Source organism: Budorcas taxicolor, chromosome 14 (assembly GCF_023091745.1).
Source record: "Budorcas taxicolor isolate Tak-1 chromosome 14, Takin1.1, whole genome shotgun sequence".
NCBI lineage: Eukaryota > Metazoa > Chordata > Mammalia > Artiodactyla > Bovidae > Budorcas > Budorcas taxicolor.
Genome location: NC_068923.1, coordinates 15,964,419 through 15,978,341, shown reverse-complemented (window position 1 = coordinate 15,978,341; position 13,923 = coordinate 15,964,419). Strand labels below are relative to the sequence as shown.

At 55.5% G+C, this 13,923-nt stretch overlaps 1 protein-coding gene across 1 annotated transcript in view; it reads right to left on the bottom strand.

Annotated features, from left to right (window-relative positions):
* The window catches only part of LOC128059643 (maestro heat-like repeat family member 5), a 53,172-nt gene that overhangs the window by 20,380 nt on the left and 18,869 nt on the right, over positions 1 to 13,923 (bottom strand). Inside the window, exons 13-20 of the mRNA XM_052652046.1 lie at positions 13,194 to 13,224; positions 13,054 to 13,087; positions 12,500 to 12,611; positions 10,956 to 11,060; positions 9,308 to 9,443; positions 8,825 to 8,991; positions 3,748 to 3,897; positions 2,694 to 2,848 (exon numbers count right to left, since the gene is read on the bottom strand). Coding sequence (XP_052508006.1) covers positions 2,694 to 2,848; positions 3,748 to 3,897; positions 8,825 to 8,991; positions 9,308 to 9,443; positions 10,956 to 11,060; positions 12,500 to 12,611; positions 13,054 to 13,087; positions 13,194 to 13,224 — 890 coding nt within the window. The remainder of the gene's footprint in view (positions 1 to 2,693; positions 2,849 to 3,747; positions 3,898 to 8,824; positions 8,992 to 9,307; positions 9,444 to 10,955; positions 11,061 to 12,499; positions 12,612 to 13,053; positions 13,088 to 13,193; positions 13,225 to 13,923) is intronic.

Below are 13,923 nucleotides of genomic sequence, written 5' to 3'. Positions count from 1 at the left end.
TTACAAAGACAACCAAACCAAGCCAAACCAAACAACTGTCAGGAGGCTTTTCAAAAACAAAGCGAGGCAACAACTGAGCAGCACTAAAAAAAATCACTTAGAGACTTCCCGGGCGGCCCAGTGGTGAAGACTCCATGCTCCCAAAGCAGGGGGCTTGGGTTCAATCCTTGCAGGACCTAGGATCCCGCATTCTGCATGGTGTGGCCAAAAAAAAAAAAAAAAAAAAAAACAACCACACACCAAAAAACAAAAGTTAATAAAAGAAAGTGTGAACCAAGGATTTTATATTCAGCAAAGCCACCTTTCAAGTAAACAACCTTCAACATAAAAGAAGCCAGGGCATTCTGAACCCACGAGCCTTCTTGAGGAAACTGTCAGAGCATTAACTTAGTCAAGATACGGGATGACCTAGAATCTTTGGCAAAGGGACTTGGGGTGAGTGTGTGTACTCACTAAAAACCAGCGTGGGAGGAGTACAGTGCAAATGTTGACCAAGAACTGTGCACATGAAAACACAGCTGGATAGGGATGAATAATCTCACTGGTTGTTCCATGGGGGCATGGGTGGGAGTTTAAGGGTATCAGCAAAAATGGGTAAACCAGATGTTAAAAAGTTAAGAAAACAAGGGAGGAAGGACACTAAAATAGGTTAGGAGTACAAAGGTAACAGCTGGAACAAAAATACAACTCTTCCTAAATAAAGAAAAGAGCCAAAGATCAAAGAATACCCATGCCATAGAAAAATATGTACCAAATAAAACACATGCAATTACAAAATGTTATGACAGAACTGAGGTTTGACACATCAGTCGCATCAACAAGTGCGAATGGACTTAACTCATCTATTAAAAAGATTTCCAATTTGATCACAGGTCAAGACTGAACTATGCGCTGTATATAGGAAGACACCTAAAACGAATGGGTTCTGAAAGGTTGAATGAAAGCATGGACAAATGAATACTGGGCAAATGGGGGAAAATGGGAAAGTGCGGGACGTGATTCTGATAGCAAAATGGAATTCAAGCCCTTCAAGCATTGCATGTGACGAGGCAGGTCACTTTTTAATGCTGAAAGGCACAACCCATAAAGGAGACACAACACTTAAGAATATGTATACACCAAATAGCATGACAACCTTATGCAGTATTAACAAAAACCACAGGCGAGGGAAGGAGACACAGACGGAGACATATTAATAACAGGACACTTTAACACACCACTCTCAGTACAAGGCAGATCAAACAGACACAAGTTAAGTAAGGATGCAGAAGACACCTAAACAACAGATCGACAAAGTGAAGCTTTATATCAAGTCCTACACCTGATAATAGAAAAAAAAGCAAACACCCTTTCAAGCGCCCATAGAATAGTCACAAAAATTGTTTAAAAGATCAGTAAATTACATAAACCAGAAATATTTGATGGCATTCTCTGATCACAGTGCAATAACACTAGACACTGCTAATAAAAGCAAAAAATCCCTTCCATATGAAGATTAGAAATCTTTCTGGAAACAGGGTCCTGGGTGTCGGGAGCTTGTGACAGTTCTCTTCTGGCAGCTTCCGACTTTTCAGGGGTATGGACGCGAGGTCAGTGGCCACGTGTGAGGCGGGGGCAGAGGTGCTGGGGGCCGAGGAGAGGGGAGGGGTGGGGAAATGTGGCTTCTGGGCCGCCCCGAGGGCTCCGCGGAGATGTGTGGCTGGGAATTCAGGGGGTGGCGGCACGCTCCTTCCCGCATGTGGCTGCACAGGTGCGGGCACGAAGTAGGCGGAGCCAGTTGAGTTTTGCAAGCTGAGTGCGACAAAGGGGCCAAGGGGCTTGGGGTGTGTTCAGGGGGTTACTTTGACACCGGAAGGTAGGTTCTATGCTGGCAAGGAGGGAGGTGGGGACAGGGGAGGGGCCGTGAGGAGGTGAGCAAGGCAGTGAACGTGGAGTCCCGGAGGGCAGAGGCTCACTGGTCGGGGGTGGGTACCATCCGGAGTGAGGCAGGAGGGGGTCAGGGCAGGGGACAGATGCTTGAAACCGAAGGTGGCTGAGCCGAGGCCTCGACTGGGGGAGGGGGAGGCTGAGGGAGATGGGAGAGGAGGTCCAGGTGTTGAGGCATCAGGGTAAGCCAAAGATGTTGGTGTCCCCAAGATCAAGGCGTGGGAGCGAGTGAGAGCGTGTTGGCGACCAGGAGCTACAACCTCAAGGTTCCAGGAGTGACCCAGGGCAGGTGCGTGGTGGCTGGGTAAGCAGGTGGTATAGACTGAAGACCTGGGATTCAGAACTGGGATTTTAGAGCTAAAGTACTGTTTCCAGGCTCAGGGGCCTGGAGACTGTGGTGCCACTGGCGGGGGGGGCGGGGGGGGGCAGGGTGAGGGTCCCTGGAGGAGCAGGAAGCGGGGAGAGGGTTTGGTGTTGACAGGGGTCTTGCCGGGAGCACCCAGGATCCCGGGCCCCTCTCCACCAGGTGATGGGTGGTGGTGGCTGGGCGGGGTGTTTTATGGGGTCACCAAGAGAAGGGACAGTGCGTGGTGCCTCCCCAGGGGTGGCCCCAGGAGGGGCACAGTAAATGAACAGATAAGTGCTCCCTCGGGGCTTCCAGCCCTGTTCATGGGCAAGCAGGAGGGCAGGCAGGGTGCAGAGATCCTGCCCTCTGCCTGGGGGAAGACGGTGGGCACTGGGGCGGGGAGGGAAGGAGGGCTGGGCACCTGTCCAGCGGAATGGAGAAGTCCAGGAAGGCGGCCACCAGCTCGGAGGTGTGGTTCCGGGCCAGCAGGGTGATGGCCTGCAGGGCATTTTCCTTGGCTTGGGGGATGCGGATGGAGCAGAGCTGCAGGTGGATGGCCCGGCCCAAGCTGGCAACCTGTGCGGGGAGGGAGTATGGGGGGAGGGCTGGTCTGGGCAGGGGGCCAGGCCCCGCCCCGGGCAGCCTGATGGGGAGGCAGGAGCTGCCCCGACGGGCGTGGAGCCCCTTCAGGTAGAGTGCTCTCCTGAGGGGGATGCACAGCCCTGCCCTGGGGGCTCTAAGAGGGAGGTCTGACGAGGGAGGCTCTTCTCTGCCCTGGACACGAGTCAGAAGGGGACCCCCGGGCTGACAGGGGGAGAGCACCATCTGCACAGCATTTGGGGTCGTCCAAGTCTGTCCAAACATTGCCCAGTCACTGAAGGTTCAGACACACCCAGGGGCTAGAGCGTCTAGCCCCCGTCTTGGGGCTGGGGGGACACGGGGTGTCTGCCTTCTGTTCAGACGACGTCGTGTCCTGCCATCACTTTGGTACCTGCTGCTTTGATGTCTGGCAGGCCCCTCCCCTTGCACTTTTGGGTCTCATTACTCATTCATTCATGCCTGGCTCCAAGAGCAACCCCTTGAGGCATCAGTCATCCTCTACCTGGGAGTCCCCCCAGGGCCCTGCGTTGCTCCTCCTCCTCAGTCTGTAGTCAGATCCAGAGCTCCTGGAGGGTCTGGGCTGGGCTTTCCTCTCCCACCCCACTCCCATCCTGTCCCCGCTCCATCAGCCCATGTCTGCCCCAGACCCTGCAAACACCCCCCAGGGCCCTGGGACACCTGTGTGGGCCATTCCGTCCTGCATTTACTCACCCATCAGAGGGTGGGGTCTGGGTCTCCCCCTCAGGCCCAAGCTTGGGGACGCCACCTGGGACCCGCGGCTCTAGCCCCTGGGTGCCGATGCTGGGCCTCCCCCCCTGCCCCCTGCCCCCTGCCCCATCCTGGTGGGCCCTCCACGGGGGCCCCACTGCCCTCACAGTCTCCAGCTTGGCCCCGTGCTCCTGGATGGCAGTGAGCAGCATGTCGGCGGCCGCCTGCACGCGGAAGGGGCTGGTGGAGCCCAGGCCATCGACGGCCGTCCAGATGAGGTCGGTCAGCTCTGCCATCGTGAGATGCTTCATGACCTCCTGTAGCGGTGGGAGGGAGGCGCCGTCACCGTGGTCCCTGGCGCTGGGCGCCCGCCTGATTGGCTGCGCTCGTACCCCATCTCAATGCTCCAGGCTCCCCAAGTCTCTAAGCACTGCAGGTGCCTGAGCCCCACCCCTCTGGGGCCCCAGCAAGGGCACCCGTCTGGCAGTGTGCTCTCCTGCACGTCTCTCTGAGCAGCCACAGCCCAGGGGCAGGAAGAGAGGGTGTGATGACCAGCAGAGGGGCGGGGGCACGGTGCCCTTCCTCTCTCAGACCTCAGGGCTGTTCTGGGACACGCCTGACCCGGCCAGCCTCGACCCTGCCCTTCCTCTGGCCAGTCCTCACCTCGTCTGTCCCCACTCCCCTTCTCACAGAGTTTTAACCAAGAGCAACTCAACTTCAGATCTTCGAAGGATCTTCAGGGTCACCTTCACTAAGCCCCAGGCCTGGGAAGGCAGGTGAGCTGCCCTCATTCACGGCGCCTGGGAGGGCTAGGCAGGGCCAGGCTGGGTCCAGAACCCAGGGCTCCCATGCCCTAGCAGGGCTTGCTGGGGAGTCCGACTCTGCTTGCTGCCCACATTCTCCTGGGAGGGGGTGTCCAGGGGGGTGGGTGTCACCTCCCACCCCAGACCCTGAGCCACTCTGGGGGGATGAGGGTACTCTCGGGGAATGCAAGGTCGGGGGTGGGATCCCTGCTCCACAGCCTCAGACCACAGTCTCCAAGAGGGAGACTGCCCAGGTGGAACCTTCTGGAAAGACTTAGAGCAGTGCTGCTCAATATGGTAGCCACCAGCCATTCCAAGCTGTTTAAATTTAATTACGAAAAATTCAGGGAATCCCTGGTGATCCAGCGGTTACGACTCTGCACGCTCACCGCCTACGGTGTAGGATTGGGAACTAATCCTACGTAGCTCAAGCTACGTGGTGAGCCCATAAAAGAAAACGAAGCAAAATTTAAAATCCAGTTCGTCAGCTGCACCAGCCACTTTTTTTTTTTTTTTTTTTACTTTGGCTGTACTTGCTTGGCTTGAGGGATCTTAGTTCCCTGACCGGGGACTGAGCCTGGGCCCAGCAGAGAAAGCGCTGCGCTCTAACCTCTGGACCGCCAGGGAACTCCCTACACTGCTACATTTCAAGAGCTCAGTCATCACACAGGGACAGTGGCCACCTGTATAGTGCAGATACAGACACTTCATCCTTCCAGAAAGTTCTGTGGGAAAGCTCTGACTCTGAGCAACTGGAAACCAAAGGAAGACGGAATGCTGGTGGTAGAGTCATACTTGGGAAGGCTGACTGGACATTAATGCTTGCAAAGATGGTCGGATGGTAAACTGTTCCTGGGCATGTCAGGGTTATTTGTTGAGATGTCTGAAAGTCTGTTAGGATGTTTGCATGTACATTAGATATAAAAATATGTGAATGTTAGAATACTTATTATTAACAGACTCTTACTGTTCTAAAATTTTGGTAAAGTGTTGGTGAGAATGTTAGTTTACCAGTTATTGATTAGAAGGTGAGGATAATTTTAATGGCATATTTGTTCAGTTCAGTTCAGTCTCTCAGTCATGTCTGACTCTTTGTGACCCCATGGACTGCAGCATGCCAGGCTTCCCTGTCCATCACCAACTCCCAGAGCTTGCTCAAATTCATGTCCATTGAGTCGGTGATGCCATCCAAACATCTCATTCTCTGTCATTCCCTTCTCCTCCTGCCCTCAATCTTTCCCGGCAGCAGGGTCTTTTCTAGTGAGTCAGTTCTTCGCATCACGTGGCCAAAGTCTTGGAGCTTCAACATCAGTCTTTCCAATGAATATTCAGGACTGATTTCCTTTAGGATTGATTGGTTTGATCTCCTTGCTGTTCAAGGGACTCTCAAAGTCTTCTCCAACACCACAGTTCAAAAGCATTAACTGTTCAGCGCTCAGCTTTCTTTAGGGACTTCCCTGGTGGCTCAGATGGTAAAGTGTCTGCCTACAATGCAGGAGACCCGGGTTTGATCCCTGGGTCAGGAAGATCCTCTGGAGAAGGAAATGGCAACCCACTCCAGTACTCTTGCCTGGAAAATCCCATGGACGGAGGAGCATGGTAGGCTACAGTACATGGGGTCGCAAAGAGTCGGACACGACTGAGCGACTTCACTTTCACTTTCAGCTGTCTTTATGGTCCAACTCTCACGTGCATACACGACTACTGGAAAAACCATACCTTTGACTATACGGACCTTTGTCAGTAATGTCTCTGCTTTTTAATACGCTGTCTAGGTTGGTCACAGCTTTTCTTCCAAGGAGCAAGCATCTTTTAATTTCATGGCTGCAGTCACCATCTGCAGTGATTTTGGAGCCCAAGAAAATGAAGTCTGTCACTATTTCCATTGTTTCCCCATCTACTTGCCATGAAGCAATGGGACCGGATGCCATGATCTTCGTTTTCTGAATGTTGAGCTTTAAGCCAGCTTTTCCACTCTCCTCTTTCACTTTCATCAAGAGGCTCTTTAGTTCCTCTTCACTTTCTGCCATAAGGGAGGTGTCATCTGCATATCATTATTGATATTTCTCCCTGAAATCTTGATTCCAGCTTATGCTTCAACCAGTCCGGCATTTCACATGATGTACTCTGCATATAAGTTAAATAAGAAAGGTGACAATATACAGCCTTGACATACTCCTTTCCCAATTTGGAACCAGTCCGTTGTTCCATGTCCGGTTCTAACTGTTGCTTCTTAACCTGCATACAGGCATATTTGTAGCTAAAAGTAACTTTTTGTGTTAGAATATTAGACTACTATATAAATCTGGTTAGATCATTTGTTTTAAGATTGCACTTAAAACTGTTTGCTAAAATGGTAAATTTTAGTTAAAGTTCTAGTATTAGAATGTTTTTGAAGAAATTCAATCTGGAATGATAGTTAGACTCTCAGAATCCCAGAATACTACAATCTTAGGTTTGCTAAGTACTTGTGAATATCTTATTTTAGCCCAGGGCATGAAAAAATGTGAGCTGGAGGTGGCACTGATGATGGTTCTGTGGTTATGGTGGTGGTATTAGTCATGGTGGTGGTGCTGTTAGTGATGGTGGTGATGGTGGTGGTGGTGGTGGTGGTGCTGTTAGTGATGGTGGTGGTGATGGTGATGGTGGTGCTGTTAGTGATGGTGGTGGTGGTGGTGATGGTGATGGTGGTGATGGTGGTGGTGCTGTTAGTGATGGTGGTGGTGCTGTTAGTGATGGTGGTGGTGCTGTTAGTGATGGTGGTGGTGGTGCTGGTGCTGTTGGTGGGGATGGTGGTGGTGGTAGTGACGGTGGTGACAGGAATGCTATTGGAGGTGGTGGTGAAGGTGGAGATGGCTCATGGTAGCGATGAAGTTATAGTGTTTACAAGACCACATGGGGAAGGCAGGACAGACTTGGGACAAGAACCCAGGTCTGTTCTCCACCCCAAACCTTCTCAGAACCATCATGCCTCTATCAGCAGACCCTCCCATCCTCTCCCCTTTTGGTGCTCTGTCCATCACTGCTTCCTGTTCAAGGAGAAGCTGAGCCGAGTGCCCCATCCCTGTGTGCTGGGGACCATGCAGAGTGGGGCAGACTGCTCTTCCCAGGTCCTGGACTCTTACATGCCTAATCACTCCGTCCACCTGAGAGCCCCAGTGCTCCGGGACCCCTTAACTCCTGGACGCCTCTGAGCTGGCCCCAGGAACCCTCCCTCTAGCCCTGTCTCCTCCCCTAGTCCAGGTCCTCAGGTGTAAACAGAAGCCCTGCCTGGTTTCCCCATCCTGGCCCTGGACAACTGATGGCTCCAGGGCTTTAGGTTTTTCCCTACTGAACTTTTCCGGATTGGCCTCAGTGGGCTCACAGCCACTGCAGCTGCAGAGAGCACAGTTCTGGAGTCAGACAGGGCTGGATTCAAAACCCACTGGGCACCTACTAGCCAGGTACTGCCACTTCATCATTTGGTTCAGCCTGACTCCACTGAATGGGTGTTTACTGAAGCCTGGTTCTACCACCAGAGCCTGTGCTGGGCCCAGGTGGGACTCCACTTCTGGCCTGGAGGTCTAATGGGGAGACTGACAGACACACCCCGTACAGGGGTCTTCATTAGTCATGGGTTCAACAGCAAGAGGGGCCACCATAGCAGAGACATCATGAACTGACCACTCCAAACATGAGGCTCTAGGAAACTCGGCCAGTCCAGCCAATGCCAGCATCCAGCCCACACCCGGGGTCCCAGCCTCGCTCATCTTCAGAAAAGGCAAGGTTCACACAGATACGGACGGTCCCAGAGACTCGGGATCTCACTGAGATGACGAAACGGAGCTGGGGAGCTGCTGGACACCCCAGGCCACTGACTAAGGAGGGCCTGGCTGCAGGAGGTCAGATGACAGCAGAAGAGGGGAGACATGCTATGCCTTCAAAGGAGGAGGGTTTGGCTCTCAGAGGATGGGGAGAAACCTTGGGAAAGTGAGGAAGTCGAGGCTGTATCTGCAGAGGGTCACCGAGAAGGACACTGTTCGGTGCCTCAGAGGATGCCCACCTCGGGAGCTAGCCAGCCAGAACCGTCTATTAGGAATTCCTGGCGGCTGGAACTTCGTTGGCATCACTCTGCCCATTTCACGAGGAAGACTGAGACTCAGACAGAAGGAGCTTGTTCAAGATTGCACAGCCGTGAGAGACAGAGCTGAGACTCAAGCCTGCGCTGCTGACTCCAGCGTCTATCTCCAGCCCCTCCTCCCCCAACTCCTCCTTCCCAGGAGACATGGTCCTCCAAAGCTCTAGTTAATCACCAGAGATGCAGGTGAGATCCCGGCCTTAGTTTTAATACTCACACCCTGGCCCCAGGGGGAGCTCCAGCAGAGGGGTAGTGGTAGGGGTCGGAGCAGAGCATGGCCACATCCCCCCACCCAGATCTGCCCAGGATTTTAAAGGCTTTGACCTTGATGACTTGGGAGCTGCTGGGCTGGTGGTCCTTCAAGAGTGCCACCTCCTGGGGGCTGGGCGGAGCAGCCTCCTGGTCCCCGCCGCTCCAGAGCAGGGCTCCTTCCTTGCTGGCCTGGGGAGACTCCTGGGGGGCCGGTGCTTGCTCCTGTGAAGCTTCTCCTCCTGGTCAGGGGTGGGATGGGGCAGGGGTGAGGGTGGGCAAAGGCAGGCTTGGGGTCTAGGGCGGGACCTGCAGTGGGTGGAGTGGGGTCAGCTGAAGTCAGGGTCATGCCTGGGTCCAAGTTTAGGGTGGGGAGTCAGTGGGTCTGCAGGGCAGGACAAAGCCATGACTGTGCTGACGGCTGAGGTTAGAGGCTGGGCCTGGGGGAGGTCTGGGGGAGGTCTGGCGGGAGTTGGGTTCAGGAGTGCTGGCATGGGTTGGGCTGAGGCTGTGGCTGTGGTGGGAGCGGGTCCTCTGTGGGGACCCTCAGAGGCTCACCTCTCTGGTGCATGAGGAGCTTGTAGAGATGGTCCACCCCTTCCAGGCTGGAACACTGGGTAGTCTTGTCCGGGTCCTGGCACAGAATCCCCAGCATGCCCACCAGCTGCCCTATTCGTTTGAAGTCCTCTTTGGGCTGTAGTAAGAGTGCAGAGAACCACTTATGCAGATCCTAGCAGCCACACACTCACCCCAGCATGGCTGGCGTCAGAAAGGATCCCCTCAAACTCTATGCAGGACTGGGATTCAGGTCTGGACAAAACGTTTCTGTTTAGTTGCTCAGTTGTGTCCAACTCTTTTGCAGCCCCATGGACTGGAGTCCGCCAGGCTCTTCTGTCCCTGGGATTTCCCAGGCAAGAATACAGAAGTGAGTTGCCATTTCCTTCTCCAGGGACAGAGGATCAAACCTGTGGGATCAAACCCAAGGATCAAACCTGTGTCTCCTACACTGGCAGGCGGATTCTTTACCACTGAGCCACTGGGGAAGCTCCCCAGACAAAATGTTAGGGGATGCCAAAAAAAGCTCAGGACACAAGAGAAAACTATCTTAATGCAATATTTATCAAAATCAAATGAATGCTAAAAAATCTGTCATGAAAAAGTTTCAAAATTTTAAATAAAGACAGGATCTGAGCCTGCATGTCCATGACCTTGCCTCACTCACCTCACCCTAATCCCAGCCCCGGTTCCAATAAAGCTTTATTCACAACAACAGGTGGCCAGCCCAAGGGCCGCCGTTTGCTGATTTGGTTGTTTAAAACATCCTATTAAAATATTTATCTCGCTTGCAGAATGTTTTGGCGCCTCCACAAGTGTGCCCTAGCCAAGTGCCTGACTTGACTCTCCCAGACCCAGTCTTATGTTGCAGAAGTTGATTTTGAGTAAATGGAAGACCCTTTGAACCCCTGCAGAGGGGTCCTCCCCACCAAAGGAGTGCTGGAGGGGTCTGAACACTGGAAGCTTGCCTTTGGCAGAACGTGGCTGTTTCCCAGCCGCCCGCCTGACTGTCCACCTTCATCAGAAAGGCACGCCCGTTGGGCACCAGGCTGAGGAAGTAATTTCCTCATCTCCCTGTGAGTCTCCCTGAGGAATCGATGCTGATTTTGGCTGATAAATGCAGAACCACTCACTCCCTGAACGCGTGCTGATGTTCACTCAACCCAAGGGCGTTAGTGACAGATGGTGGTTAAGCTGTGATCCGTGAAATGATGGAGATGGTGATAGACGAGGGCAGAGGGACAGTGGTTGCTCCGCACAAAGCTGCCTGCCCTAGTCTGGGGCAGGGCGGCATTCTCACAGTCTCCATCTGACGCCCACTGTGTCCCTCCGAGGAGAACTCCTTTCCTCCCATTTCCCTGAGGGACAGGATCAGGGTGGACAACCTGCCTGAGGCTTCAAGCTGCGTTGGCAAAAGCCCAGTGTCCTGGGTCAGGCTTCAGGGAGCCTGGGTTCAGCCTTCAGCTGGGGCCCCCCCAACCCCCAACCCTGGCTGTTTCCTTGTGTGTGAGGAGGAGGAGGGCCTGGCCAGGCCACAGGGGACTCGGGGATCCTTCCTGTCCTGGGGGTAGGGACCCCATGCGCCTTGGCAGGCTTGGGGAGAAGGGCGGCTTGGTGGGTGTGGGCCTGGGGCTGGAGAGATGGTACTCACGTCCAGGTAGAGGTTATGGCTCAGGAATTTGAGGAGGGCCATGCAGCTGTGGACAGCCCGCTGCCGCTCGTGGGCCTTCTCCGACTCCAGCCAGACATACAGGTGCTGCAGGTGGTGGAGGCAGGGAGGGGAATGGCCGCTTGGGACCCCAGCTCCCGACAGGCCCCGCCCCCAGCACAGACCACACCCTAAGCCACACCCACTCAAGGCCAGGCCACACCCTCGGCTCAGGCCCCTCCCAGTCCCACCCCCTCGCGTCTACCACTCCCCCTATCCAGGCTTCCTCGTCTCTTTTCACTGCCTCGGCTAATCCCTCTCCCAAGTGAAAGTGAAAGTGAAGCCGCTCAGTCTGCCGACTCTTTGCGACCCCATGGACAGTAGCCTGCACCAAGCTCCTCCGTCCATGGGATTTTCAAGGCAAGAGTACTGGAGTGGGTTGCCATTTCCTTCGCCAGGGAATCTTCCCAACCCAGGGATCGAACCCAGGCCTCTCGCATTGTAGACAGACAATTTACCGTCTGAACCACCAAGCAAGAGGAGGTGTTAATTCTTTCTCTTGTAGCTGACACGCCCCTCCTGCTGAAAGTCTTTTGAGGCGCCAAGTTCTTAACCTGTTTCTCTGCAATGTATATTTTCCAGAACAATGCTTTTCTGTGCACACCATAAAGGCACAGAGTTACAAAGAAATGCAAACGCATACTGAGACAGGTTGAACACTTCTTAAGCTGCATTTGAGCCTCTTTGTTACGGGGATGGATGATCTGACGCTGCGTGAGGATGAAGTGCTGGGAGATTCTGTGACTCAGTTGTGTCCTGTGACAACGTTTTCTCCTGGCCGGCCTCACACACCCCACCCCGACTTCCATCTGTGCACCCCAGATAGGCAGTCCCTGCTGCAGCAGCTCCCCTCAGCTCCACTGGGGCCCCAGCCTGAGATGGCCTGGCCCCTGCTGACCTAACCTCACTCTGACCCACTGCCCCCACCTCTGCGCCCACCCCAGGCTCCAGCCATGCAGAACCTCCCTCCATTCTGGCCCAGTATGCTTGCTGGGGTTGCTCAGCTTTGCTCCTGTATGCCGTCTGCCCCGTGGCCCTCTCCGCCCCTCCTCTGCAGAAGCCTGCTGGCCCTGACCTCCACCCTCCCGGCAGAGGCAGCCTCCCCTGTCTGGGCCTCCCCTGACTCTGTTGGCTTCTCTCCCTCCCATCAGGGAAGGACTCTGTTGGGCAGTGACAGAGTGGGGGTGGTAGGCTTGGGAGACGCCCTCAAAGCTGGGAACCTGCTGCAGGGGCAATTCTCTCAGTAGGAAAGAAGGCAGGTCCCTCTGGGGCAGGGCCACGGCCTCTTCCCTCACCAACTTGCTTTGCTGTGGCCTACCTGGCTCACTTGCCACCAGGCTGTGCTCACTGCACCTGCCCGCCCCACTTGTCCTAAACTGCAGTGATCCCTAGAGATGGACAGCCCTCGTCTAGACCAGTCCCATGCCTGGCTCAGGCCCTGCGTTCTCTGCCCCCTGTCTCCTCCCCGCACTGCCCCGCGCCCTCACCGACAGCAGGAAGTGCAGCTCCTCGGCTGTGGGGTTCTGCATGATGAAGGTTTGCAGCATCTGCTCCAGGGCCCCCACGGTCTCCTTGTAGAGTGTCTGTGCGGGGCGGGGAGCAGGTCAGGGGGCAGCTGAGCCCCAGGGCCAGAGGGACGGTTGAGGCCTCCTGGGGGGCCTATGTGCATCAGCCTCCCATTGCCTGCTTCCTGCACGCTCCCCAGGATGGGCTGCACACTAGCGAGCTCGCATCATGCCCAGGAAGGGGCTCCTAGGACCCCCAATGGGCAGCCGTGGAGCATGGGTGGTCTGGGGCCTGCCCCAGGGCACAGGATTCTCGATGGCTGAGAAGATTCACGAGCGTGTAACCCACTCAAGACCTGGCCCGGAAGGCTCTCGTGTCTACTTGAATGCTTTGCCTTTGCCATCTTGAAATTCTCAAAAACGGTTTAAACAAAGGCCCCTTGTTTTCCTTTTGCATTGCAAACACAGGAGACCCTCAATCTTGGCAGCTTGGCGAATCAGGCTTGCCCAGGGAGGGAAGGGCCACAGGGAGTATCCACTGGAGGAGAGCCCTGGGGCGCCGGCCGTCAGCTCCCTGGGGGCCACTTCAGCTCGCTGAGCCTACCTTTGCCACCTGAGAACTGGGCTGGAGCCAGACCCCTGTCAGGGTGGACGTGGACACAGGGTGAGAACGAACAGGAAGCCCCAGCCCGGCGCCTGGCTCCTGGCTGCACTCCCTGAGGGTCTGGCCGTGGGGTCATCACGTGGTAACCCGGGCACCCTGGACTCCCACAGGGTTGGAGTCTAGGCAGACGTCCCCCTTCTGGAGAGCCGCTGCAGTGGTGTCGCCCTGGGTCTAGGAGGCCCCTCACTGTCACTCACACCCAAGCTGCCTGTCTGCTGGCTGCATCCTGGACTCCGCCTGGTGAGCTGGCCTGAAGAGCCCGGTCCAGGAGCAAGGGGTGGAGATTAGCCCTGCCTCTCCCTCCCGACACCTCCACTTCTCTGAGCTGGTTCCCTCGCTCTCTGGACGGGTCGCTGCTGGGAAGCTGAGCTAACGCAGATGCTGGGTGGGCCTGGCGCCTGGCGGGTGCTCAGTTAGCACCGGCTGCCTGCCCTTTGCAGTGGGCGGGACGCCTGGCGGGGGCGGGGCCGCGTGAGGCTGCACGCGCCCCCCGGTGGCGGCTGCCCGCAATGGCCGGCATCTGCCCGCAGTGCGGCTTCCCTTGCACAGAACTTGAGAGGGTGCGCGGCCGGCCAGGGGCGTGGAGCGCACATCAGAGCTCCTTCTTGCAGCCACTAGCGCGGGTAGGACCAGACCAGCTGCAGTAGCGGCGTGGGTGACACTGAGCCGCACGCTCTCAGTGCCGGCAAGAGGCAGGGGGGCCACCCATTCTATGTGCAGAGCGCTGCTTTGCTCCTCACGT